Source organism: Callithrix jacchus, chromosome 14 (genome assembly GCF_049354715.1).
Source record: "Callithrix jacchus isolate 240 chromosome 14, calJac240_pri, whole genome shotgun sequence".
In the NCBI taxonomy this organism is placed as follows: Eukaryota; Metazoa; Chordata; class Mammalia; order Primates; family Cebidae; genus Callithrix; species Callithrix jacchus.
The window spans coordinates 88,372,332-88,400,179 of NC_133515.1; the positions used below are offsets into that span (position 1 = coordinate 88,372,332).

General features: G+C 49.7%; 1 protein-coding gene across 3 annotated transcripts in view; it reads left to right on the forward strand.

Moving 5' to 3' along the window:
* The window catches only part of CIB4 (calcium and integrin binding family member 4), a 64,522-nt gene that overhangs the window by 10,973 nt on the left and 25,701 nt on the right, over positions 1–27,848 (forward strand). The window contains exons 3-4 of one of the 3 annotated variants that reach the window (XM_078349700.1): positions 689–785; positions 10,609–17,939. In XM_078349700.1, coding sequence (XP_078205826.1) covers positions 689–785; positions 10,609–10,935 — 424 coding nt within the window. In that variant the 3' untranslated portion in view covers positions 10,936–17,939. Of the gene's footprint in view, positions 1–688; positions 786–10,608; positions 17,940–27,848 lie in introns of those variants that run through there. The other 2 variants (XM_002757955.6, XM_078349699.1) reach the window with 2 other exon arrangements.

Consider the following 27,848-nt stretch of genomic DNA (forward strand, 5'->3'; position numbering starts at 1 on the left):
CTGGGGCAGCGCTCCTTCCTGCCCTCTTCCTCTCAGGGGTCACACGGCCTCAGGGGTCATCCCCTGCCTGTATCTTATAAGCAAAATCCTCTTGACTGGCATGGGGTCTTATAGACAGAGACGTCAATGACAGGGACAATTAGGAAGACACCCAGTCCACATCTGCTGGAACCAAGCTTGCTGTCAAGTGGCCTAGGAAGGCTGGTGGTTGGCTGGTGGCAGGCAGCTGGGTTTTAATCCCAGCTCACTCAGGCCCATGAAGTGACCTCTTTTCTCGGGTTGAGGATGGAACCGGGCAGATGGCCAGAGGAGGGGACCCTGGCTTCCCCACAGTCCTGCTGGCTTCCCCATCGGTAACCAAGGGACTGGACAGAGGCCCTTCAGCTCTGACATCCTGTGATGACCCCTTGTAGAGTGTGCAGCTGGCTACAGGATGTATTTGCCTAACTTTCCTCTCATGTGGCTAATTTCTGCATCCCCCATGGTGTGCCTGGCACGCCTGAGGGTCCAGGGATGTTTCTAGAAGACATATTTGTTACTGTGTTTTATTATTATTGATTACAGCCTTCTCTGTGTCAGTCAAGCCCGAGTCTCCTTCCCCAGAGTGACACCCCCCCACCCCCCGCAGCAGGAGACGAGCTTGCTGGTCTTCCTCTCACTCACATGGCCTTCACGCCTCTCTTCTCAGCATCCACGACACCTTCCTGAAGCTCTGTCCTCCCGGGAAGCACTACAAGGAGGCAACACTCACTATGGACCAGGTCAGCTCCCTGCCGGCCCTGCGGGTGAGTCCAGGATGGTGGCTGGGGCGAGGCAGCATCAGTGGGACCTGCTGATGGGCTGATGGGTGCTGGGAGGGGTGGGGTGGGGTGGGGTGAGCACTCTGGGCTGTGGGATGGTCACCTCACTCCAAGGGGCTTCTGGTCCTCCAGGCAGAGGACCCTGAGGACCTGGCCTCCAAATGCTTCCTGGCCACATCTGGCCTCCCTCTATCCTCACCTTGGTCCTGGAGCAGGACAGTGTGGTAACTGTCACTACTTCTCAGGTGAGGCCAGGGGCAGAGAGGGCATGAGACTTGCTCCAGGCCTCACCACGGGAGGTGGTGCCTAGCTGGAGGCTCTTACTGGCCCAGCCTCCGGGGCCAGCCTGTGGGTCCTGGGGTGGGCTTCAGCTTGCGGTCCACCTGACGCTGTCTGCTCACTCTTTAGTTAATCCTCACCCCAGCGACCCCGCACCAGCCAGTTCCCTCTGATGCCTGTCAAGCCCCAAACCAGGGCAAGTGATCCTAGACCAATACCCTGCAGGACCGTTAGGCCTTGAGGAAGCCAGGGCGCCACCCTGGCCATCAGCACAGCCCCTCAGCCCTTCTCTTCTCCTCAGGCAGCCTCAGGGGACTGACGCTTTTCTGGAGGGACTGAGAATTCTCTCAGGTATCTTCTCTGAGAAGCCGGGGTTAGACTGTCCTCCCAACCTGACTTCTTCCAGCTCCAGGAGTGGCTAACAGAAAGCAGGGCGCTTGCATTTCTGCTCTTGCAATCCTCTCTCCTCATCTCACCCTCAATTTAGCCAACTGTCCCTGAGCTAGTGGCTCCTGTTACACAGAGGGCTGGTTGAATGCTTATTCCCTCTCAGCTTCCCCAACTTTTCCTGGGCTGAATCTTACCTTCCACGCACCCAGAACATGCTCCCGCGCCCCACAAACACACACCCTTGCTATGGGTGGGTCCTTGTCAAACCTTCCCTGGTCTTGGTTTCCTCACCTGTAAAATGGGTAGAGCGGTGGGGGAGGCTGGGAGTGACCATGTGCTCACTAAGACCCGGGCCCCTCACGGGCTGTGCGGGCCTGAGCTGTCCCTGTTCCCCCCACCTCCCAATCCTTTAGGGACAGTTATCTGAGCCTTTGTCTGTGTTATAAAGAGGCCCTGCCCTTCCCCCAGGGCAGCCTGGAAGAGCCCAGAGGCACACAATAAAGGACTCCAAAATCACTCCTGAGATTTTAATTAAAATTTGTGCATTGCATTGAGAGGCAATGTCACGGTAACAAATCATGGCTACGTCAGGCTTCCGTATTTTTCATTCGGATCTTGGCAGAATAATGATTTCAGTTTGTCATTGTGCAATGAGAGCCCATCTTCATTTCTCTCTGGAATGAACTGGGCTCTGAGCGCTGTGGGCACCACTTGGAAGAGGCCCGGGAACACCAGGGCAGTGGAGGCTGGCTCTTGAGAGAGGGACATGGAGAGGGCACAGACATGTCATTCAACCCACAGCTGCACTGCCTTTCCTAGGTGACAGGCCTATCTGTAGGGCAGACAGAGACAGAGGAAAATGCACAAACCTGGGTCTTGAAATAGAGGCTGGAGTGGAGAAGATGAATGCGAAAGGGTGAGGGGTGGGTAGTTGGGTGGGGGAGCTGGAAGAAGCTGGGATTCAGGAGGGGAAAGAAATAGAATCCCCGGAAAGGTGAGTGAATCAGAGACTATGATGGTTGTGCCAGAAACAAAATGGGGAGCCTGTCTTCCTAGCACCCTTTCCCTTCCCAGCCTTACCTCCACACAGCCACACCCCATATGCACACATGCTCCACCACACATACACATGCAGCTGGGACTTCCCTCAGACCCAGACCATCCACTAAGGGATCCGGGACCAGGGCCAGCCAGAGAGGCAGGACTGATGGGAAGCTTCTGCCTCCCTTGGGTGGGGGCAGGGTCATTGGTCAGCCCCAGACTCTCTGAATGCTGAGACTAGAAAGAAACTTAACGACTACCCAGTCTAGTCACTGTCAAATGCTCCCCACCTTGATTTTACTCATGGGAAAATTGAGGTCCCAAGAGGGAAACAACTTCCCAGGGGCCATGTGATGGAATAGTCTGAACTGGTCCTTGCTCTGGGGGAGTCAGTCTGGACTCTGACACAGGCAGGGTCCCCCAGTTCTAATCAGGGCTTGGCTGAGCATAGACCATGTGCCTGGGTCTTCCAGGCACCACAGAGGGCCCATGGGGAGCCAAACTGGAGGGGTGGCATGGAAGATGCTGGTGACCCATGGCCCCAACACATCCTCCCCCAGAAATAGCTTAGTGTCAGCAAGGCCTGGGACTCTGTTTGAAACCCCAAAGGAGTAAGCACTGGACTTAGATCAGGAGGGCTGTGTCTGGGCCAGGGGTAATCATACTCCACGCATGTTACATCCCCCATCTATAAACCAATATGAACAACTTGTGCTGGGTGAGAGATCCGGGGCAGGGGGCGGCGGTTAGCCATCATCCTCTGCACCCTTTTATGCTCCCCACCTCTTCCTCTCTTGCATATCAGGGATGAGGAGCCTGTTGTGGTTAGGCATGGGGTACAGCAAGGCTTGAGAAGACCTGGGGTGGGGCAGGTGGGGCGAGGCCTGCTCTTCCCAGCTGGTAGGCTGGGTGCACAGGGTGGGGCTGGGATGCTCCACCTTTTCTGGAGTCTCAGACTCCCTCTTCCCCCTGAGCTTGCTCACTGGAGAGCACCTGGGAAGCAGGGTCTTGGCCTTTAATTTTACTTTTCTGATTTAATCTTCCTAAATGGTCATGATTTTATTCTATTATACAAATAAGAGCCAAGTCATTGTAGAAAAACTAGAAAACACAGAAAAACAAAAATAAGATAAAAATGATCTATTAGTTCACTTCAAGGGATGACTGCCACAACCATTTTGGCTTATTTCCTTCCAGACTTTCTTTCATACAGACATAGACATGTTGATTGGGATCCCATTGTGTTTCTATGTATGTGTTGCTTTTTCTTTCTACTTGAGTTTCTTTCTTGCTTTTCCAACTGGCCTCCAACAGCCACAACCATCTTATGAACTGAAGACGCTGAGCCATTGCCCCACCTAGAGAACTAGGGATAGGCACCGGGCCAGGTGTGAAAGAACTAGGCTTGGATTCACTTGCTAGCCATGTGATCTTGGGCAAATCACACCACAAGAGGAACGGGGTGGGGAGAAGCAAAGAGGCAATTAGATCTCAGCTAACTATACTACAAGGCTACAGTAACCAAAACAGCATGATACTGAAACACAAACAGACACATAGACCAATGCAACAGAATAAAGAACCCAGAAATAAGGCCACACATCTACAACAATCTGATCTTTGACACACGACAAAAATAAGCAGTGCGTAAAGAGTTCCCTATTTAGTAAATGATTCTGGGAGAACTGGCTAGCCATATGCAGAAAATGGAAACCGGATCTCTTCCTTATACCTTATACAAAAATTAACTCAAGGTGGATTAAAAACTTAAGTGTAAAACCCCAAACCATAAAAACCCTAGAAGAAAATCTAGGCAATACCATTCGGGACATAGGCACGGGCAGAGATTTCATGATGAAATTGCCAAAAGCAATCACAACAAAAGCAAAGTTGACAAATGAGATGTAATTAAACTAAAGAGCTTCTGCACAGCAAACAAAACTGTGAGAGTCAGGGCAGGAAGCGGTGGGGGGTGGAGCCTGTTTTCTGCAGGTGAAAGGCTGTCCTTAGAAGAGGAAAGGCCTTGCTCTAGGTGGTCCCAGGCATAGGTCCAGGTTCCAGCACATGTAGGTTTCTCCACAATACAAGGAAACACTCCCTAACTGCCAGCGCTATGAACTGAGGGAATGCGCGCTCTGTCACTGAGGCATGTTCCAGCATCCTTAGGTCTCAAAGGGAGATTGGACCGATGCTCTGGTGCCCTCCTCACTCTCTGAGTCTGTGGTTCTGGCCCTAGGGCTTGGTCTTACTCTCTTTTGTAGTGTGTTATCTACCACAGTATGTCCCAGACTTAAAAAAAAATTACGGTATATATTAGGTGTATATATTTATGGGGTACACAAGATGCTGTGGTGCAAAGTGAAATAAGCGCATCGTGGAGAATGGGGCATCCATCTCTTTAAGCATTTATCCTATAAGTTATAAACAATCCAATTACACTGCAAGTTATTTCCAAATGTGCAATTATTATTGACTACAATACCTATATATGTAACATATATATAGACCACAATACCCTGTTGTGCTATCCAATAGCAGGTCTTATTCATTCTATTTTTTTTGTACCCATTAACCATCCCTGCCTGCCTGCCCGCCCCCCGCCCTTCCACTAGCCTCCCTAGCCTGGTCCCAGACTTTTTATTTAAAAAAAAATTCTTTTTTGAGGTGGGACTAGAGATGCCAACTTTCAGTTTTGCCAAGTAAGGACATTAAAAAAATATGTCATCCACCGTCAGTGACCATCATTTTATTTTAAAGAAATGTTACTTTTAAAACAAAAATATAAGAAGGCTTGCCTGTTTTTCAGACACACCCCTTTTTGTCTTTATTGTTCTCCGTTTGTCACTGGTTGTCAAGAACTTTGTCACTGACTCATCCCTAGGGCTCGCACCAGCTTTTGGAGACCTAGTGTGAGGACTAAAGATTCCTTCCATGTCTTTCCGATTCTGGACAAAGCAGAAGCCTTGCTTCCCAAAATGAGCAAGGAGAGGCTTGCTGGGAGGTGGGGGCCTGGGTGTGCCTGCGTCCTCTGCGGCCGCAACGACGGGAGCTTCGTGACTCACACTGCCCAGAACTGGGCCCCAGGGAGCTCTGGGTACTGATATAACTTGGCTCAGGGGCTTGAGTGGTCTGGGAAGAAAGTTCTGTTTTCTTAACTCGTGGAAGGAGCGGGCTTGTGGATATTGGGAAGGGTCTGCCCATCCTCGGAGAGCAAGGCGAGAGAACGTCCTGGGTAGCGAGAGGAGCCTGCTGACCGGAGTGCCCTGCACAGCGACAGCACGCCGTGCCCCCTTTCCACTCGGTAGTTTCTGTTTTCTTCTGGTCTGATGTATTTGGTATATTTAAGAGTGTATTAGCTCAGTGTTTCTGTTCTTGTAAATAATTATCTTGCTTTCTGTAAACACAGATGAGTGTGGCATGGCGTGACTAGGGTTTCTAGTTTCCGGGCCCAGAGCTGACTTTTTGAGCACGGATGGCCGGAAACAGGGCCTGAAGGAAGATGGCAGGGTCTTGGAGCAGGCAGGGTGGAGGCCTGTGCACTGGCGGGGGCCACCCCAAACCCCTGGCCTCTTCCCTCCTCCCGCTTGGGACTTCCTGCAGGCAGATGGTCTTTGCATAGACCCGCCCCTACTACACTTTATCCCATCTGTCACAGCGCAGAGAGGTTTGGAAACCTGCCCAGAGAGCTGTAGGGAGGTACGGTCAGGATGGCTCCCAAGGTTTCAGCTCCATCTCAGCTTCCATCTATCCCCCAAAGTTTTCTGAGACTTTCTGAGATCTGCTTACAGTCTGGTACCTATCTGCTTAGATAGCTTGCAAAGAACTCACTCCAAGGCTGAAAGCAATGAAAAATCCTAATATTTATTTACTCAGACTCTCAAGAAATCCTAAAAGTAGGTGGAGTTGGGATGGTAGTGTATTTTTAAACATTTAATATTTATTTATTTAGAGACAGGGTCGCACTCTGTTGCTCAGGCTAGTGTGCAGTGGTGTGAACACAGTTCCCTGCAGCCTCAATCTCCCAGCTGAAGCAATTCTCCCACCTCATCTTCCTGAGAAGCTGGGACCACAGGCGTGTACCACCACACCCAGCTAATTTTTTTATTTTGCATAGAGATGGGGCCTTGCCATGTTGTCTGGCTGGTCTTGAACTCCCGGGTTTAAGCAATCCTGCCTCAGCCTCCCAGAGTGCTGGGATTACAGGCATGAGCCACCATACCTAGCCTTAATTTTCCCTTAATTTTCATTCTAATTACACATTTTTATTATTTATTTATTTGAGATGGTGTCTCACTTTGTTGCCCAGGCTAAAGTGCAGTGGCACCATCTAGGCTCGCTGCAACCTCTGCCTCCCAGGTTCAAGCAATTCTCCTGCCTCAGTCTCCCGAGTAGCTGAGATTGCAGGTGCCTGCCATCATGCCTGGCTAATTTTTGTATTTTTAACAGAGATGGGGTTTCACCATGTTGGCTAGGCTGGTCTTGAACGCCTGACCTTAACTGATCTGCCCGCCTTGGCCTCCCAAAGTGCTAGGATTACAGGTATAAGCCACTGTGCCTGGTCTTTTTTTTAATTTTTTTTTTTTGAGACGAAGTTTCTTGCTCTTGTCACCCAGGCTGGAGTACAATGGGGCAGTCTCAGCTCACTGAACCTCTGCCTCCCAGGTTCAAGCAATTTTCCCACCTCAGTCTCCCAGGTAGCTGGGATTACAGGCGCCTGCCACCACGCCCAGCTAATTTTTGTATTTTTTTAGTAGAGTTGGAGTTTCACTGTATTGGCCAGGCTAGCCTCAAACTCCTGACCTCAGGTGATCCACCTCAGGCATTGGCCTCCCAAAGTGCTGGAATTACAGGTGTGAGCCGCTGCTCTGTTTTAAGTTTTTAAATCAAAATTATTCATGTGCGCCAGGAGTTAAGTTGCTCTATGAAGGTTGCTACATTTCCCCTTCTCTAAGACAACATTTTCAGCTGTTGGCTGATTCTTTTCTTATTTGCCTCTATATCTTTATAGAGCACCTTGTATTGCCCCTTTTGATAGTTCAGCTGTTGACTTCCCCCTAAGAAGAGCTACAGCTCTTCCCCTCCCCAACACCTGTTCTATTCCTCACTCCTCGTCCCCCTGCCCTCCCAATATAGTTATTTCATAGTTTGGGAGAGATCAGTATTCAATGTTTTGTATTACTATGACCACATGCACTGTTCAGAGCTGAGTCATGAAATAAGCTGTGGTTACTTTCCCTTTCTGTTTAGTTTTATTTTTCCTGGACGTAATCATTGTTTTTGCTTAGTTGTCCATGTACTTTTCACTGAATTGACACCAAACCTTTGCCAATCTTCTAAATCTTCTCCAAAGGCATTTAGAAATGAGGAGTTTCCTGTACATTTTATTTACCTAGCAAAATTTCTCTTAGAGCCTTGTAACATGCTCTAACCAGGAATGGGTTGCCCTCTGAGACTGGTACATGTTACCACCCTGGTCCTTTCATGACCATCTCAGATTCTTCTCATCCCTCTCTTGGGTCTTGCATTTTCTGATTTCATGTCTCTCCATTTACTCCCCTTCTTTTGGTGGAGCACATCCTCTGGTAGCTTTCTGATAAAGGGTGCATGGAGGTAAATGTTTTTACAACTTACATATCTGAAAATGTCTTTTTCTCCTCTTATACTTGACTGAGAATTTACTTATTTATTTATTTTTTGTAGAGATGAGGTTCCACTATGTTGCCTAAGCTGGTCTTGAACTCCTGGGCTCAATTAATTCTCCTGCCTCAGCCTCCCAAAGCGCTGGGATTGCAGGTGCACGCCACTGAACCTGGCCTTTGACTGAGCATTGAGATGGAATTATAGGTTGGCTATCATTTTTCTTCAGAATTTGGAAAGCATCGCTTAACTGCATTTTAGCTTTCGCTGTTATCGAGCGGTCCAAAGCCTTTCTATTTCCTGGTCTTCCTTCATGACCTGTGTTTTTTTTTTGAAACTTGTAGACTCTTTTATTTGACTATCCTGATATTTCCAACAACAATTAATAATCATTGGCGTGAGTCCTTTTCCCTGTGTGTGAGGGATGCAGAGGACCCATTCAGTCTGGAAACTCATGCCCTTCAGCTCTGGGACCTTTCCTTGAATTATTTGATTGATAACTTTCTCCTTTCTGTTTCCAACTCTCACATCCTGCTGCTATACATTCTAGATTGGTCCTTTATTCTCTCTTTTCTCTTCTACTTTTTACCTTCCCCTTTTTGTTCTTCTTTCTGGGCGATTTCCTCTAATCTTTCTCTTTTTTGGAGCGTCCTCTCCTTTTTCCTTCAAGGTGCTTTCCCCACTTGCCTGTTTGGGTCCTTGACTTTCACGTCAGAGGCCTTCCTCAGATATCTGGTCATCAGCGGCTCAGGATTATGAGTGAAGGGTGGTGGCTAAAAAGTTGTTTTAAAGCTAAAGTCCATAGGTGGGATTTATCACCTGGGTCCTGCTTCCTCTTGCAGAGGCCTGGGCTGGAGGGGTCTCAAAGGCTTTTGGGTTTTTGAGCTTCTTTCCCCTAGTTATGGCATAGCTGGAGGGCGTTAGAACCTGCTAGAGGAGGTAGGGCTGGGAGGGAGGCAGAGAGGAGGTCATTTTGAGGATGACCTAGAACAGTGGGGAGTAAAATTCTGCCTGCTAGCATCCTAGGGCCACGTTCAGAAAGAAGACTGATGAGGTCTCAGAGCTTAGCACCTATGTATTTATTCACTCCCCACTTCTCAACTGTGTCGGACGTCCTCTGTGGAGAAAGCCTCTACTGTACTCTCCCCAGAGAACAACCACCCGTCTTTTACAGGGGCTGGGGATGGGCAGTCGCCCCATGGTGCTGAGCGGGGTGGTGTCTAGGACTCTCACTGCTTTCAACACTTGCCACTGGCCTTCCTTTTAGCCAACCTCTATTCCCAGAGCTTCCAGGAGCTTCCAGTCGCAGAGCCTATAGGGGATTCCGAGATGTAGATCAGGGTGGTGTCACCTTCCCTGCCGTGGGCTTAGGGTTCTGCTTCCTTAGTCATAGATTCTGTAGAGGATTCTGGGATGTAAATCAGGATGGTGTTGCCTTCCCCACTGTGGGCTTCGGGTCCTGCTTCCTCAGTTGCAGAGTCTGTAGGGGCTTCCTGGATGTAGATCAGGGTGGTATCACCTTCCCCACTGTAGGCTTGGTTAGGGTCCTCCTTCCTCAGTCACAGAGCCTGTAGGGGATTCTGGGATGTAGATCAGGGTGGCGTCACCTTCACCACTGTGGGCTTAGGGTCCTGTTTCCTCTTGTCTGCTGGGTCACTTCCCCCTGTCTGTTTCCCGTGGATGTCACTGTGAACCTGCTGCTGTTTCCCTGTCACGATCTCTATGTTTTTGTGGGTCACGCCACTGAGAAACCCCTTTACTTTCATTTTAGCAGGTGTCAGGAGAGAGTGATGTATGATGCAAGGGATCGTTCACCAGGAATCGCACTTGCCATTCCTATGTGCAGTAAAACATTACAGAACCCCCCCGTCCCCACCTCATCATTGTCCTTGCAGAACTTCCATACACACAGCCGCTGCCCCACAACTTTCCTCTTCCACTGTCCACTCCCAAGCACTCCACATGGCTGGTGTCCTCAGAGCCTGGTACTGTGCTGTCCTTCTTCCGGTCCCCATGCTGGGAGGCCCAACAGCCAGGCATCTCCAGAGCCTCCCTCACCGCCTGAGAGGGCCCTGTGCAGAGACTCCTGGGAGATGTCTCTCCTCTTCCCTTTGATTTCATCCCCAGAGGGAAGAGACCATGAATAAGAGATGTCTTTGTGGAGAGGCTCTCATGCCTTGTTCTCATCTGTCGCCCCGTAAGAAGTTACTACACGTTTACTGTGCGTTGTGCACTGAGTTTGGTCATGGGAGCTGATGGGGCCTCTTCCCAGGGAATTCTGGGTAAAGAACAGGAGACTCACTAGCCACGGGGCTTCTCAGAGCTCAGATTCTTGACCCAAGTGCCCAAAACTGGGTCCCAGATGGTCTCACCCAGGCTAACGGTAGGCACAGTCCCTCCAAGAGAGGCCAGTGGGAGACGCCTTGGTCATGCCAGTCAGCATCTGCTTCCTACCTCCTAGGAGCTGAGTGGCTTCTTGGACGGCCATGCAAGTCTTGGCACAACTCCCCCCGCCACAAGGATCCAGGAAGGACCTCACCAGTGCTGCCTGCGGCCAGGCCAGGACCAGACCCTCGGAGCACCCACATGTAGACTCTCCCCCAGCACTCCACCTGGCTGGACCCCCAGCCCCCAGACAGGCTTGGTTCTCTGGCCCAATGAAAACTTTGCCATTAAAAATGACAGTCTTGGCTGGGTGCAGTGGCCCATGCCTGCGATCCCAGTACTTTGGGAGGCCAAAGTGGGAGGAATGCTTGAGCCCAGGAGTTCAAGACCAGCTTCGTCTTGATCTCACTGTGTTGCATAGTGAGATCCTTTCTCTACAAACAATAAAATTAGCCAGGTAAGGTGGTATGTGCCAGTAGCCTCAGCTACTCAGAAGGCTGAGGTGGGAGGATGGCTTGAGCCTGGGAGGTTGAGGCTGCAGTGAGCCATGGTGGCACCACTGCACTCCAGCCTGGGTGACAGAGTGAGATTCTGTCTAAAAGAAAAAAGAAAAGAAAAGACAGTCCTGCTTCCTTTTGCAGAGACCTGGACTGGAGGGGTCTCAAAGGCTTTTGGGTTTTTGAGCCTCTTTCCCCTGGATATGGCACAGCTGGAGGGTGTTAGGACCTACCTGTCCACCTGAGAGGAGGTCGGGCTGGGAGGGAGGCAGGATGTGGACTCCAGGGAGCTTCCTGGTGCATTTTTTGATCAATTTTGTCAGAGCCGCGTCATGGCCACCACCTCAGCACACTTCCCAAGGGTAAGCACGCCTTCATAGATGGAGAAACTGAGGCTTATGGGCAGGATGCAACCTACACATGTAACAGGGCCAGTCAGAGGCTGAGCCAAGGTTTCAACCCAGGTTTCCCTCCCCAGCATAGGCTGTTCCACACTCAGTGTTCTGATTTTCTACTGTGTCCAGAGGAAACTCTATGTCTGAGGTTTGGTCCGTGAATGAGGAGTTGCCTGACCTCCAGACTCCCACAAGCTCAGAGCAGCCCTTGGGGCATGCCATGCGCAGCCAGAGGGCAGAGGATCGAGCAGGAGCGAGGAGCCACAGGGGAGTCTTTGATTATCCTCAACCCAGGCAGGGACAGCTGGACTGGTGATAATCCTCCTCCTGTATTTAGGCCACTGCCCTGAGCCCCTCTCACTCTCATTCTTCCTGGTTTGTTGATGAAAACAGCAGATCAGATGAGTATGGCAATTCCACTCTCCAGCCCCATGTGTTCTCTGCCCTAGTCACTGCTTTATGGTTTACCCTCTGCCTAGTTTGATCCTCACAGCAACTCTGTAAAATGCAGTGGTATCTCCCCATTTTACAGATGAGGAAACTGATGCTCTGAGAAGCTAAAATCCCTCCCCAAGGCCACACAATTGCCCAGAGACTGTCCTGCCAACCCGCCTTCATCCAGCTCCAGGAGCGGCCACAGGAAGGAAGGGCATTTGCATTTCTGCTCTTGCCAACTTCTCTCTCCTCATCGCGCCCTCAATTTAGCCAACCCTCCCTGAGCTACAGGCTCCTGTCACACAGAGGGCTGGTTGAATGTTCATTCCCTCCCAGCTTCCCCAACTGTTCCTGCGCTGAATCCCACCTCCTACACACCCAGGACACAATCGTGCCCACACACACACACACACACACACACACACACACACACACACACACTCTGTGCCCTTGCTGTGGGTAAGTTCTTGGCAAACCACTTCCCTGGTCTCGGATTCTTCACCTGTAAAATGGGTAGAGTGGTGGGTGATGCTGGGAGTGACCATGCGTGCACTAAGGCTCCTGGCCCCTCACAGGCTGTGTTGGCCTGAGCTGTCCCTGCTCCCCCAACCTCTCAGTCCTTCAGAGGCAATCCTTTGAGCCTCTGTCCCTGTTATAAAGAGACTCTGCCCTTCCCCCAAGACATCCGTTTGCTCTTCTCCATCCCTCTTCATCTTCTGGGAAAGATAGAAGTCAAGGTCACCATGAAGGTGACATGTGTGTATGCCTGTGTGGGTACACATGTGTGCACATGTCTATGTATGTATATGTGTGTGGCAGGGGGAGGAAGGAGGAGCAAGGAGGATGGGAAGGAGCTGGTGGCCTGGGTGGCTGATGGCTGAGAGGGAATTCATTTTCTCATATACATCTGGGAAGCCCTGCGGGGTGTGTGTCCTGGGTGTTGGGGTGGCCTGGGCTTGGGTCCAGCTCCTGATAGCAGGGCCCCTTCAGCTCCGAGCACCCAGTTTCTCAGGCTCCTGTGGCAGGCCTGGGAGTTGTCTGATTCCTGAGTCCCCAAGCCAGGCCCCACCCTTAGTGCCCAGACTCCCCATTGGGACAAATCTTCCGTTGAGAAAGGAGAGAGAGAACAAAGAGCCCAGCCCGGCCTCCCAGACTCCCACCCTGAGGCTCCACCTCACAGGGCCTGAGGTCATGGAGGCTTTCATCCCATTGGAGAGGGGCACACTGGCTCTGCACGCACCCTCCACGCTGGCGACCTCCTCTCTTTGCTCACCCAGGGCTGCAGGCATGGCCCCTGTGCTGCATCCAGCTGACCTCAAGCCAGCTGGTTGCTCCCTTGACCAACCCCGGCCCCCAGGCAGTCCTGAGATCTGGCCTGTGCCCAGCTCAGTGTGGGATTCACACGTGCCTCATCTCACTTCCTCCTCAAGGTAACTGCCTGAGGAGGCAGTTGCTCGCCTCATTTACAGCTGGGCAGCAGAGGCCCACAGGGGTTAAGCAGCCCAGCCACCACCGTCACAGGGCTGATGGAAATCGGCAGCCTTGCTCTCCAGCGCTCACCCCCACCACCCCCCAGCACTGGTGGGAGGGTCCTGACGCCTGCTGCCAGTCGGAGCTGGGAGGGCAACTTGGCAGCTGGCTCATACCCTGCATTTTCAAGCATCATTAGATCTTTTTCTGACAACTTCATCAGTTAGCAGGGCTCAGAATTGGCAAAAATCCTTATTTAGACATTCAGCCAAAGAATTAAGAAGTGGTTTGTTTCAGAAAAAGCTCAGTGATGTAGGAGGCAGTCTCTGTTCTGGGTCGAGCAGGCAGCAGTGGAGGGACAGGCTCTGGGCCTCGCCGCTGCCACCCTGAGGTCTCCGGCTCCGAACCACCCTTCTCAGGGCCTCAGTGTCTTTATCTGCCAAATGGGTGTGGTAGCACCTCCCGCAGGTGAGGAAGGTAGCAAGGAAAGCCTGGGAAGGTGGGGAAGAGCTGGGGCTCTAGCTTTAGCTTTCCCATCTGCTGGCTGTGTGGCTGGGGGCCAGTTCCTTCCTCTTCCTGGGCCTCAACTTTCTACCTGGACCAAGGGGCGAGGCATGGACGACCTGAGACTCTCATCTCACCGGGTGAAGGGAGCCTGCGGGGATGGAAGCCCCTCCCCCAGGATGCCCTGGGAGCCTGCAGCCGATGTGTGATACCTCTTGCAGGGGACGATGGATGGGTAGGACTCCCCACTGCTCACCTGGGTGCACTTTGCTCCACCCCTCTTTCATGCTGTCTTGCGGGGATGAAGAGGAATTCTGCTTTCATTTGTCCAGAGCTTGGCAGTTCCCCTGGCTCCTCACATGCCACATCCTACTGGGAAGCAGCATCCAGCTTCTTACTGTCTCCAGTTCATGGAGGAAAAAATTGGGCAGAGGGGACCTGAGCGACCTGCCTGAGTCACCCAGCTTGTCCTGTACGAGGCCAGGCCCCGGAACTCAAGCCAGGACTGGCGACTGCAGGGCCAACTCTCCTTGCTTCTCACCACACTTCTCACTTCCTGGGAAGATTTTCTCATCCAGCCAAACCCACCCAGGCCTCTAGTTGGTTCTGCCAATGATTTGTGACTTCTCTCAAAGCTTCCGAGAGCAGGGCTCATGGTCCTTGCCATGCAGCGCTGGAGAGGCCATTCAGCAAATGGAGGGCCTGCAGGCCTCTGGCCAAGCCGCTCCACCTCCCGGAGCCTCCGCTTCCTCACCTTGAACTTGGGCATGGCAAGTTCCCTTTGCAGGGCTGTGTAAAGATTCTGCAGCTCAGCCCTTCCCTAAGGACCCTCATGTGCTTCTCCCTGCGAGGGGTGCGTGCGAGTCAAGATGGGAATAATCAGCCCCACTTGACAGATGAGTAAATGGAGGCTTCGCCGATGGTGGAGTTACCCGAGGTGGCAGGACCAGCCAGTGACCAGCCGGAACTGGGCGCCCTGTGGTGCACGAACTCTGCCAGGCTCTGCCTCCTGGGAAAATTGTTCATGTGTCTGAGGTGAGAAGTGAGTCCAGGCTTCTTTCCAGAGGCGGAGCCTCCTCCCTCTAGTGCAAATGACACGCTGATGGGATCATTTAAAAGGGATTACTCGTGCCTGAATTCCCCAGTGGCACCAAGGGACAGGCAGATGAGGGCCTGGGGAAGGGGCCGGCGGGCTTGGTGCCATGCTCGTCCAGTCCCTCGGCCACAGTCCTGCACTCCCAGAGCACAAGATAAACAAACTCCATTTCAGCTTTTCAAGAGTCCTGGTCCCAAGGGCCCTGCTCTGCCTGCTGGCTTAGGGCTTTATTCCATCATGTCTTTTCTGATAACTTCATTTGTGCCCCAGAGACCTCAGACTTGTTTAAAAATAGAAAAATAAACAATATTGTTCCTGAAGTGCCCCCTCCCCACTTTGGGCCTCCTAACGAGGTGCTGGCCGAGCTGGCTGGGGCTGTGTTCCCAGGGTTTTTGACCCTCTGCAGGCCCCGGGCCTGCTGCTGCCTCCACAGGGAGGAGACGCCCTGCAGCTTTGGAGGGCTTCCCGGCAGCCTGGATGGCTAGTTAGGGGAGGCGGTCAACCACCTGCCTGCCGCTGTTGGCGGCCTCTGCTCCTCACAGCTCGGGCAGCTGGGATGCGGAGATATATTCACCTGCAGAAGGGCAGGACAGGGCCCGCACAGGCCCAACCACAGAGAGACCTGGTGGGGACATTTCCCCTCCTCTAAGCTCTGGCCCCAGCCCCTCACAAGACCACAGGCCCCTTCTGTGTGCCAGGCACCAGATTTGACTCCTGGATGCAACCTCCAGAGTCTCCTAGGCTCTTCAGGCTTGTCATCAAAAGTCCTGGAGTTGAATTGCACTTTGTGTATAACCTCAGCTTTCCCCATCTGAAAAATAGATCCAATGATGGCAGCGCTGCCTACTTCAGAGGGTTTTTATAAAGACTGGATGAGTGAATGGGGGTGAAATGCTAAAATTCTCCAGGAAAGTGAGGGGGATTTCAGGCAGCATTCCTAGAAACGGCACGAGGAGGGAGGGCGTGGCTGTGCCCTCTGAGTGGCAGGATGACCTGGGGAGTCTTTATGTGTAAACTCCAGCCTCACACCAGGGGCTTAGAGGGAAGGGGCAGGTCTCTCCAAGACACACCACTGGGAAGGTGGCTGAGAAACTGGGGAGTTCTTGGCTGGGTGTGGTGGCTCACGCCTGTAATCCCAGGATTTTGGGAGGCTGAGGTGGATGAATCACAAGGTCAGGAGTTCAAGACCAGACTGGCCAACGTGGTGAAACCCCATCTCTACTTAAAGTACAAAAAATTAGCTGGGCATAGTGGCAGGCACCTGTAAGCCAGCAACTTGGGAAGCTGAGGCAGGAGAATCACTTGAACCTGGGAAGGGGAGGTTGCAGTGAGCCGAGATCCCGCCACTGGCAATGGAGCGAGAGACTCCTCTGTCTCAAAAAAAAAAGGAAAGAAAGAAAGAAACTGGGGTGTTCCGCCTGCAGAAATACTTGAGAAGATGCACATTCCTTACATACTTGCTGGTGGGTAGAGAGGAGGAATTAGATTTGGCCCTGGAGGTACTACTAAGGTGGGTGGGAGAAGTGAACCTGGGGTCCTTTTTATTGGCCCTAGAGAGAAAATACCCTAACAAAGAGATGAGGCACTTTTAAGAGAAAGCCAACTCCCTGCCGCTGGAGGCCTCCAGGGGTGAGATGGGGGATGGGGCTCTGGTGGGAACAACCCACTCTCCCAAAAAGCGGAAGCAGAGAGGAGGAAGAGAGAGGATGAATGTCCTTGCATCTGCTGAAAGACCCACCCAGCATCTAGGGGAAGGCAGGCAAAGGGCAGTGACCAAGACGTCACTTCTCAGGTGGCAGAAAACCCAGAGATGGGAGAGAAGTTCTCTCTGGAGATGGTTGGAGCACCTGCCACCCTGGCCCCTGTTGATGCAGAGCCTCCCCCTTGTCCCATACTCCGTGAACTGCCCCAGGGCTCAAGCCACCCCACCTACAGGAGGGTCGCCAGGGGGAGCAGCTGGCAGGGCTGTTGTGGATGGAGGACAGTTTCCTTCTCTGCACATGCAGCTACTCGCTGGGCCAGCTGCTCCTGCTCTCTCTCTGGGCAAATGGCCTCCTGGAATAGGAAGAATCACCCAGAAAAGGGAAGGCTCCCAGCAGGGTCAGGCAGTTGGCAGTGGTCCCACTTGTTCCCTTAAGTCCCTTCCTCCTTAGAGAGGCCTCTGAGCCACCAGGGACCCTGGGTAGGGAGGGAGGCCAGGAAACCACTGCTTTTTCAGGCCTGCACACCGAGAAAGTAGAAGCAGTAGGGGGGCCAACAAGGCTCTTAGAATCCTGTAGAATTAGCCACAAAAATGCCCACTGCATCTTAGTTATCCATCTTTGGCTCCGTATTTTGGAAACCGTATGGAAAAGTATGGACATAGATCGATGCTCTAAGACTCAAAGATGGTGAGATGAGCTGGGGCCATCTTCTACTGAACTTCCATTCTTATTGAGCTCTGAGCTTAACAGGACTCCTGTTTCCTGCCAGGCCTTAAAGGAGAAGGGCTCCTGTTTCCTGCCAGGCCTTAAAGGAGAAGGGCGTACATCAGCCCCTCACTGGGTCTGGGAGCCAGGAGTTAGCTCTGCCTGGGTTCAGCCCTTGCCCTGCAGAGAACAAAGCAGAAGAGAGAAGCAAAAGCTCCTGCCTCCAACCCACTGGGAAAGAAAGTTTTTTTGCTGGCTTAGCAGATTGTCTCTGGAGTGCACTTTTAAAATTTGCTTATTTATTGTTAAAATAGTATGACAGGAATAAAATAAAACTTTAGGAAAGCAATTCCTAAGCACCCAACCACCCTAATATAAATTTTCATTTTCTATTTTCGTTTGCCATCTTTCCCCCAGGCAAGCTTTATTTTATGATATTACAGACATACATAGATATAATTTTATTCCGTGCTCTTTTCCATGAGGCATAAATGCTTTTTCTTGCTGCTACGTAGTCTGTGTAATTATCATTTTAATGGTGTGTAATTGCATTGAGTTCTGATTTACTAAACCATCTCCTCATTGCTGGACATTCACATCGTTTCCAGGGGTTTATTTATTTGTTTGTTACTATAAATACTTTTGTAATAGACATCCTCATCTATTATTTTTTTCATTTTTTGAATCGTTTTCTTAGTTTAGATATCCAGGTTCTCCCTGGAGGCTTCAGATGGATACAACTGTCCACTCCAAGAATCTGAACTATGCAATCATTAAAATGTTAATTATACTGAGTATGTAGCAACATGAAAAAAAACCTTTATGCCTCATGGGGGAAACTGCACAAAATAAAAAGCTTGAGCTTTAGAATATCCTTAACCCAAATCAATCACAAAAGGTAGAGCCCTGGGACACAACACTAGAAACCTCTCTCTAAAGTCAACATTGCTCTGTAAAGGTCTCATCACAATGTCACATGCGGTTTTCTTTCTTTCTTTCTTTCTTTTTTTTTTGAGACGGAGTCTTGCTCTGCGGTGCCATGTCGGCTCACTGCAACCTCCACCCACCAGTTCAAGCAATTCTCCTGTCTCAGCCCCCCTGAGTAGCTGGGACTGCAGGTATGTGCCACCATGCCCAGCTAACTTTTGTATTAAGTGGAGACAGAGTTTTACCATGTTAGCCAGTCTGGTTTCGAACTCCTGACCTCCTAATCCGCCCTCCTTGGCCTCCCAAAGTGTGGGGAGTACAGGGGTGAGCCACAGCTCCCAGCCTCACATTTGGTTTTTCAATAGGCAGCTGGGCCTGTGTTATCATACAATCCATTCTCTCCATCCTCCCATGGAGGGTTTTATGTGAGAACTTCCCAGATGGATGGTGTTGATCAGGGGCCATAGCACTGCTGGGCTGCATCTCCTGCTGAGTGTGCAGTGGACCACAGCCCCAAGTCTCCTCCACCGGCACTGCTGCCCAGAGGGTGCCATCCTAGAGGGAGAGATGCAGAAGTTCTCACCACTCCTGTGACACATCATCAGCTCATCTGGCCACCCTAGCAAACGCAGGGATTCACAGGGCATTTTTCACTTTTCCCCTTAGTCTTCCGGGAGTGAGCTTGTTCCTGGACTCTGAGCCTGGACTTGTTTGCTGGCCCAGGAGTATGACACCCCCATGTGCATTTTTTTCCATTGCAATGCAGTTTTCCTGGAAAACATTCCAGGGAAGGAGCTCAGGCTTGAGGGTCAGACAGACCTAGGATTAAATTCCTGCCTTTTCTGTTATTTGGTTAAGCTCTCTAACCTCCCTGCTTCTCAGTTTTCTTATCTATACAATGGACTTGCTGGTCTTCACTGCTTGGTTTCTTGTAAGGGATTAATGGATAAATAGATGTGAATTTGGCTGACACAGCAACTGATGTACAGTAAATGTTTAACAAGCACGAGTTTCCTTCCTTCCTTTCTGCCCTTCTTGGGCCTAAGGGAAGGTATAGATAAGGTGTGGTGCCCAGAGGTCTGGGTGCTTAATAAATGCCAACGATAAATCAGGCTGGCTGCTGGGGCCCTTAGCAGGCAAGGGCAGCCTGATGTTACTGGGGCAAAGTCCCCAGGATAAAGGAGAGAGGAGAACAGAAAGCTGGGGGTTTCAAAAATCCAATAATCCAAAATGTCAAGGGCTGAAACATTAAAAGAACTTTGAGTTGCTTAGGTTTAGACTGGGTTGTTTAGAGTCACCGAGCATGGGGCAGTGGGTAGGCAGGGGAAGAGGTGGATTTTGGTGAGAGGAGGCTGCAGTGCAAGTCAATTTCTGTTTATATCAGTTGATTCAAAATGAGGGACAAAATAGATCAATTGTTGCTTAGATGTGTTGATAAAAGAGAAACTGTTGTCTTGATGCAAAGATCTACAGCCTGCAGAGTTCACAGGGAACATGGTTCCCAGCGTGTCCTGGACTGGGTGTCCCCAAACAGCTGCAAAGCAGCCCCGACACCATCTCAGAACCTCTGGCGGTTTACAAACAGGAAGGCTGCTTGTAAACAGTAGGCCGGAACCCGGAGGGTCTCGGAGGCACAGTGGGGCCTGGCCACTCAAAGCAGGACCCAGCCTGCTCCCATGAGAAGCAGAGGAGCTAATGTTCTAGGCAGTTTTCTAAGCGCCCGCTGCCTGGTCTGCCCTTGAGTGGGTGACTTCATCCTGTTAGTTACAGTCTCTGGCTTTGTACTAACTGCCTGTAAAGTACAGGTACAGATTGTGTTTTAAAGGGTTTTTTATGTTGGTTGTTTGAAATGCTGTTTGTATTTTCCATGGGAAAACATATAAACTGTCTTTAAGTTCCCAGCCTGAGCCACAAGCATTCAGGCTATTCAGTGCAACAGCATTAAAATTGAGAGAACAACCTTGCTGCCCAGACCTGGAGCCCTAATGCGCCTGGGACCTTCCCGACATGAAAAATGGAGTTGAAATGGCTGTGAAATCCCTTCCCTCCTCCTCTGGCTCTTGAGACTACTCGGCCTCCCCTATCTTTCTGTTCTTTTGTTTGGGGTGGGGGTGAGGGTCACCAGGAAGAGGGGCTCCTACATCTTCCTTCTATTCCCTCTGCCTGCATCTCCTGCTTCACTTCATATTCACCCAAACAAAACTCTCAGCCTCTTCACTGACATCTGCAAAAATTCCACTCATGTCAAGCACTGTGTGAATTTCGGTCAGCGCCACTGAAGGCTGGGGAGAGGGAGGTGGGGAGAGGAGGGAGGTGGTCTCCAGAAGGGCCCTGGCTTGTAGCGTTTGCATCTGCTGCTGCCTCTCCCCTCCCTCCTCTCCCTGCCCTGCTCAGCCTCTCTCCTGGCATGCCAGTAGGGGCCCCATTCTCTCTGTACTAGGCACCAGCTTCTGCCCCGACCCAGGCCTCTTTAGCACAGAGGGGCATCCCCACTCACAGGACTCACCTTCCCTTACACCAGTTGTTTTAATGTCAATAGCAATCTTTTTCTTGTTACTGTCGTAATTCGATAAAACAAGCGAAGTGGCGGAATGCACTAGAGCCATCCATTTCACAGCAGTGCTTTATATGGGGCTCTGGGAGAAGTGGTTTTTGTCAAAAGGGCTGCAGTGGTCAATAGAAACATTTCCTAAATAAATCTGGCAGAAATGGGAAGCAGTTAAAGGACAGCCTTGCAGGAGAGGCAGTTCATCTTGGGGAAGTGACCGTGAGCAACGAGAGAGTGCAAGAGAGGGAGAGATGAGAAGTGGGTGGGCCCTGGGGTGGGGTGATATGACATGCTGCCGAGACAGGGGTGCAGGGAGGGAAAGGAGGCCTGGAGAGATCCGTGCCAAACCACTGTTTCCAGGTTGGTTGTTTGCTCTGGAGTGAGGCCGGGTGTGGTCTGTGCTCCGTGCCACTTCTCTCCACAGCCCCTGTTGCATGGCAGGCTCCATCTGGGCAAGGATAGGGCAGCCTGGGAGTCAGTCCGACAGCATCTGGTGTCATGTCTCTGCCATGTAGTGGCCCTTGGAGTTTGATCAGGTCATTTAGTGTGTGTAGTCTAAGGATTGTCCTCAGAAAAACCCTGGAAGCTCGTTCACATAGACTCTTGGGTCTTATGACTTAGAGGGGCTGACTCGGAAAGTCTATGCTGGAGTTAAGGAATCTGAATTTTGTTTAAAACTCCCTGTGGGACTCAGACACACAGCCAGTGTGTTGGCGTCTCTGTGATTCTCTAGCCTCAACTGCAGAACAAGGTGAAAGGTAGGTAGGTGCGCAGCCTGCGAGCCCCCTTCTCACCCGCTTCTCACCAGAGCTGCTCTCCTTTTTTTGTTTTGAGACAGAGTCTCACTCCCAGGCTGGAGTGCAGTGGTGCAATCTCGGCTCACTGCAACCTCCGTCTCTGGGTTCGAGTGATTCTCCTGCCTCAGCCTCCCAAGTAGCTGGGATTATAGGTATGCACCACCGTGCCTGGCTAACTTTTGTATTTTTAGTAGAGATAGGGTTTCATTGTGTTGGCCAGGCTGGCCTCGAACACCTGACCTCAGGTGATCCATTCGCCTCAGCCTCCCAAAGTGTTGGGATTACAGGCATGAGCCACTGCGCCCCGCCAGACCTTCTCTCCTTTGAATCCCCTGGAGATTTCACGTGGAGGCAACATCCACATCAGCCTGGCTGGCCATCTGAGCCTCTGGTCAAGCCCAGCATCTGAAGAGCCAGAACACACATTTCTGCTGTCCTCCGGCAGGCATGGTGAACCCCTGAACACACGCTGTCCCAGGTAACAGCTTTGCTTGGAGCTCAAAATGAGCAGCTCTACCAGAGCCAGGAGTGCTGGTGGTGCTGATGGAAGGCAGGTGAAGCGGGGTGGGTGACTCATGGTAGCGAATGTTTATTGGGGTCCTGGCAGTACCAGCTGTTTGCAAATATAATCTCATTCAATCCCCATAAGACCCTGTGAACAAGGTTATGACTGCCCATTTACAGATCGGGAAATAGGCTCTGTGACCTACCCAACGTCACACAGCTTGTTTTTGTTGTTACCTAGGAAATTGAATATTGGTTAATGTGTTTTAAGATACTGTAGAGTTGATCACAAGCTATGAAAAATGGTAATGTACAAATGTAGATAGATACTTATCTATAATAGGGGTAGGTTTTGTTTCTCCTGTAATGCATGTTGATGAACAAGTGAGGGGACAATTGATTTTTGCTTCTCTTTTTTTGCTCAGGCAAGTTGCACTATTAAAATATTGAGATTGTATAAACACACTCAAGAGCTGCAAGACGGGAAAATCTTGTAGATGTCAAATAAGAAGTATCATAGTAACTTTTTAGAGTCAATCTGACTCCAGAGCCTCTGCTCACTCTACTCCCTACCCCGAATCTCCCACAACACAGGGCCAGGCTTCTAGGTGGCCCTCAAAACCCCAGGCCTGCAGTCCTTTGAGCTCCACCTAGGAGGCGTAGTTAGGGAAGATGGCTCTTTGGGAAGTTTGCTCCAGAGTGGCAGTGCCTGTTGGGCTGGAATCTGGGGAGGACTGGTTTGGTGGGTCTGAGCCAGGTTCGGGCCACATGATCCCGTGGCTGTTTAATGATATTTAACATTTTTACTGCCTTTCTTCCCTATTTGTTCCATTAGCGATCCGCCTCCAGCTGCCGGCAGGACACATCCTTAGCCTGTCCCTGCCAGCCCATCTGTCACTAGGAGACAGCTCCCATTCGAGCCTCTCTGTCTGTTTTTAGACTTCAGGAAGGTTGAACATCTCAAACACAGAGACTGTCCCTTTCTTATAAACAATTAGCAGGAAAGATGCGTCCCACACCCCGGATAACAGAGGGAGTGCATTCACCTAGATGAATTTCATCCTCCATGCTCCCTGGGCCCCAACGCCCCAGAAATGACAATTTCAGGGTTCTTTCTACCTGGTGAGGATCATACAGACCACTTAGAGTCTTTGAGGGGTTTCAGGGTCCAAGTTAAACCCCACTGCTGCCCCCTCTTCCTTCACATATGCATTCACTGGAAGGGAAGGAGACAGCTTGAGGGGCACCGGAGGAGAGGGGAGTCCTCCGGCCCTGCCTCATTTCCCATTCCCCTGCACAGCTTCTCCCTGAACCCCACCACATCCCCCTCCCTTCCTGATTTGGCCTCGGCTTTGCTCTCCTCTCTGTCTTCCTCCTGGTTTCTCCTTCCAAGCCCTTTGTCCGTCCCACCTCCCAGCCTCACTGTCCTGTCCTGGCTGTGGTCATCACACTTCGCTTGCACTTGATTGAGACATTTCCCCACGCTGTCTGTTTCAGAAGTGACGTCTGCAAGGGCCTAGGCTGAGCTTCCTGGAGTGCAGCGGCAGCATCTGCATCATTTTGGGGGCCCCAGGACCCACTGCAGTGACTGTTGCTCAGTACCTCACCCTCTCATTTGCTGCAAGGACTTGAAGTTCAGATTATGAGCTTTGTGTCTTCGTCCCCAGTGGAAGAAGCCACATCTTTTGCTCTCCCCAACCTCTCTCCCCTGCCCTTGGCCTGTTCTCTGAGTAACTGCTGGCTGGCAGGGCCATGGGACTCATGGCAATGCCTCAAGTCCCACCTGCATGGTAGGCAGGAGTGTACTTTTTGAGACATTTTCTTGGGAAACAATTAAATACTCGATGGAATCAAGAGTGGCTGTAGTTCAGCATTTGAATTCAGAATTGGAGTCCTGACCTTCGTTTGGCCAGTTGCTTTCCTTCTTTGGACTTGAGTTTCCTCTCTTTGTAAAATGAAGTGATAGTATCGACCCTGCCACCTGTCTCAACCTAACCCAATGCCTTGCACACAGTAGGTGCTCAATCGTGTTGGGTTTGTGAACTGACTGAATGATGCTGACCCAACACTGCCACCTTCTGGTAGAGCCACTCTAGTGCTGAAGGGTGACTCCTGGTTTAGACTCAGAACTAGGAATTCCGTGTAGGCAATGGGATGAAGGAAGAAGAGCCTTCCATGAAAGGCCATCCGCTCCCCTGTTCACAGGTGAGTCTAGTAGCTTCATCTACCCATGGCGTCCAAGCCACTGTGGGTGGTGATACGCTCTTCCGTTTCTTCCAGCAGCCACTTGCCTGGCTGTAGGTAGCCCAGGAGCACCAGGTCAGAATGCGTTCCATCACCCACCAGCTGACAGACATTTTCTCCCAGTGCCCCACTGCCAACAAGGGGTGAAGGACTTCTTTTTTTCACTTAAACAAACATTAAAAACCTTTCTTTAAAAAAATGCAAGTATTTAATGCTATTAATTTCTCTATATACACTGCTTTCACTGAATACCACAAATTTTCATATGTTGTTTTTATTTTCACTTAGTTTAAAATAATTTCTAATTACTTATGATTTCTTTGACTCTGAGTATTTTCAAGACTCTTTCTATTATTGATTTATAATTTAATTTTGTTGTGTTCAAATAAGATTTCCTGTATGCTTTAAATCCTCTTAAATTCATTGAGGTTGTTTTTATAACCCTGAATATAGTCTATCTTCGCAAATACTCCAAGTACACTTTGAAAACACACGTGTATTCTGCTGTGTGGGGTGGTATGTTCTGTAAAATGTCAATTGGGTCCAGTTGATTGGTAGACTTTTTACGTCTCTTACGTTCTTAATGATTTTCAGAGGGCCTACTTCTATCAATCATTGGGTGTTGAAATCTCCAACCATAGTTGTGAATTTGTTTTTTTTGAAAAGGATTTAAAATGTGGGGAAAAACCCTTTTATATTTACTCACCTACTTCTGATTTCTAATGTTCTTCATTCCTTTGTGCAGATGCAGGTTTCCTTCTGGAATTTTCCTTCTCTCAGAAGGTCTTCCTTTTATATTTTTTGTAGCTCTGGTCTACTGCTGATGCATTCACTCAGCTTTTGTTTGTCTGGGAAAGAAAGATTTTTCCTTCAGATTGGAAAGGTATTTTTGCTGGGTATAGAATAGCAGAATAAGAGCCTTTTTTCTTTCTCTCAGAGAGTTAATGATATCACTCCAGTATCTTCTGGCTTGCTTCGTTTCTGACAAGAGACCTAGTGTCATTTTTATTTTTGTTCCTCTCTATGTATGCGTCTCCCGCCTCTGGAGAAAGATTTTTCTTCTTTCATTTATTTATTTTTGAAACAGGTTATTGTTCTGTCAGCCAGGCTGGAGTGCAGTAGCATGATCGTAGCTCACTGCACCTTTGTTCTCCTGAGCTCAAGCAATCTTCTTGCCTCAGCCTCCCAGGTAGCTGGGACTGCAGATGTGCACCACCATGCCCAGGTAATTTTTTTATTTTTAGTAGAGACAGGGTCTTGCTATGCTGCCAAGGCTGGTCTCAGACTCCTGGGCTCAAGCGACTTCCTGCCTCTGCCTCCCAAAGTACTGGGATTCCAGGCATGAACCACCATGCCCGGCTCTGATTTTTCTTCTTATTACTGCTTTTTAGCAGTTTGATTATGCTGTGCATTGATGTGGTTTTCTTAATATTTCTTTTCTTTTCTTTTTTTAAGATCTGATCTTGTGCTTTTGCCCAGGCTGGAGTGCAGTGGCACGATCTTGGCTCATTGCAATCTCTGCCTTCTGGGCTCAAGCGATCCTCCCACCTCAGTCTCCTGAGTAGCTAATGACTACAGGGGTACAACACCACACTTGGTTAATTTTTGTAATTTTTTTTTTATAGTGATGGGGTTTTTGGCACTTCGCGCAGACTGGTCTCGAATTCCTGGGCTCAAGGGATCTGCCTGCCTCAGCCTCCCAAAGTGCTGGCATTACAGGCATAAGCATGGGTCTGTTTCTGTCAGCTGATTTTTGTACTGGTTGTGGGTCTTGTTTTCCTACTCTTTTGCATGATCGATAATTTTTTTATTGGATGCTAAACATTATAAATTTTGTATGATTAGGTGTTTAATTTTGTTGTATTCATTTAAATGTTACTGAGTTTTGTTCTTGGATGCTGTTTTATTACCAAAATCATTGATTCTTTCAAGTCCAGCTTTTAAGATTTAGTAAGACGAGTACTGTATACCTTTCACCCTGTATTCACATCAGGGAAAGCTGGGTGAAAGGGGCACAGGACCTGTATACCTATAACATTTTTATATAGATATTTTTATACCTATTATGTTTTTCAAAACCAAGAAATAAAAATTAGTGCTTGTACTGTATTAATGCAATACAAACTTTGCTTGGTTTTCACTAGTTTTAAGCCAATGTTTTTGATCTGAGTCAGGATCCTCTCCAGGGCCCCGCCTTGCATTTAGTCGTCATGTATCTTTCATTCCTCCCATCTGTGACAGTTTCTGTCTCGCTTTTCATGACTTTTTGGAGGGCACGGACCAGGTGAGCTGTTTTGCAGATCATCTCTCAACTTGGATCTGTCAGATGTTTTCTCATTATTGGTCTGAAGTAATGGATTTGTGCAAATACCACAGAAGTGACCTGCCCGCTCCCACCCCATTTTTTAGAGACAGGGTCTTGCCGTATCGCCATGCTGAAATGCAGCGGAGTGATCACAGCTCACTGCAGCCTTGGACTTCCGGGCACAAGTGATCCTCCCACTTTAGCCTCCTAAGTAGCTAAGACTACAAGCACATAACACCACACCAGCTTATTTTTACTTTTTTTAGAGATGGGGTCTCACTATGTTGCCCAGGCAGATTTCAAATGCCTGGCCTCAAGTGAGCCTCCTGCCTCAGCCTCCGAAGCTCGAGGTTACAGGTGTGAACCACTGCACCTGATCTGAACCACCGTTCTTATTGCGTCACAGCAGGGGATACCTGACATCAATCAGCATGACCTATTACTGGTGATGTTAACCTTAATCATTTGGCTAAGGTAATATTTCCAAGTTTCTCCACTGTAAAGTTATTTGGCAGACAGAGCTAGAAAATATAGGTATGTATACTAACTCGTGTATACTACACATCAATATTTATTTTGTATCTGTCCATCTGCACATGTAGTAAAATACCCATTAATTCATATTTATGTCTCTGACTAATCCAGTACCACATCTAGCCTTCCATCTTGCTTCTTTATAACTTATTTGATCTTACTTATAACTTAGTTGTTATTTATTTACCTATTTGTTCACTCCCAGTATACCGGCAGTAAGAATTGCTAATCCATAACCCTGTGAGAATCAAATTCACTCCCTAGAATACAGATGCAATGCACGAAATAAAATATGATTAGAAAATAAAGATGCTAAATGAGGTCTAAATAAAAAAAAGAAAAAGAAAAAAGAAAAACACTAGAAATTAAGAAAACAGTGTTTATATCTGTTCTTTTGGTCTTTAGACTACGTACCTGGTCACACACCATTTTCCAAAGTTACTTGGTCACTTCCTCTTCTTCCACTCCTTTCAGGGAGCTTTTGTCATGCATTTGTCGTACAGTTGGTTTCATTTGCCATGATCTGCATTCCATCCTGGGTTCTCCACCATCCCATGTTGTCCAGTAAAGTTCACCGTTGGGTGTACAATTCTATGGGTTTCCCGAAATGCAGAAAGGCATGGCTTCTGTCTGTACCATAGCACCCTGGAGA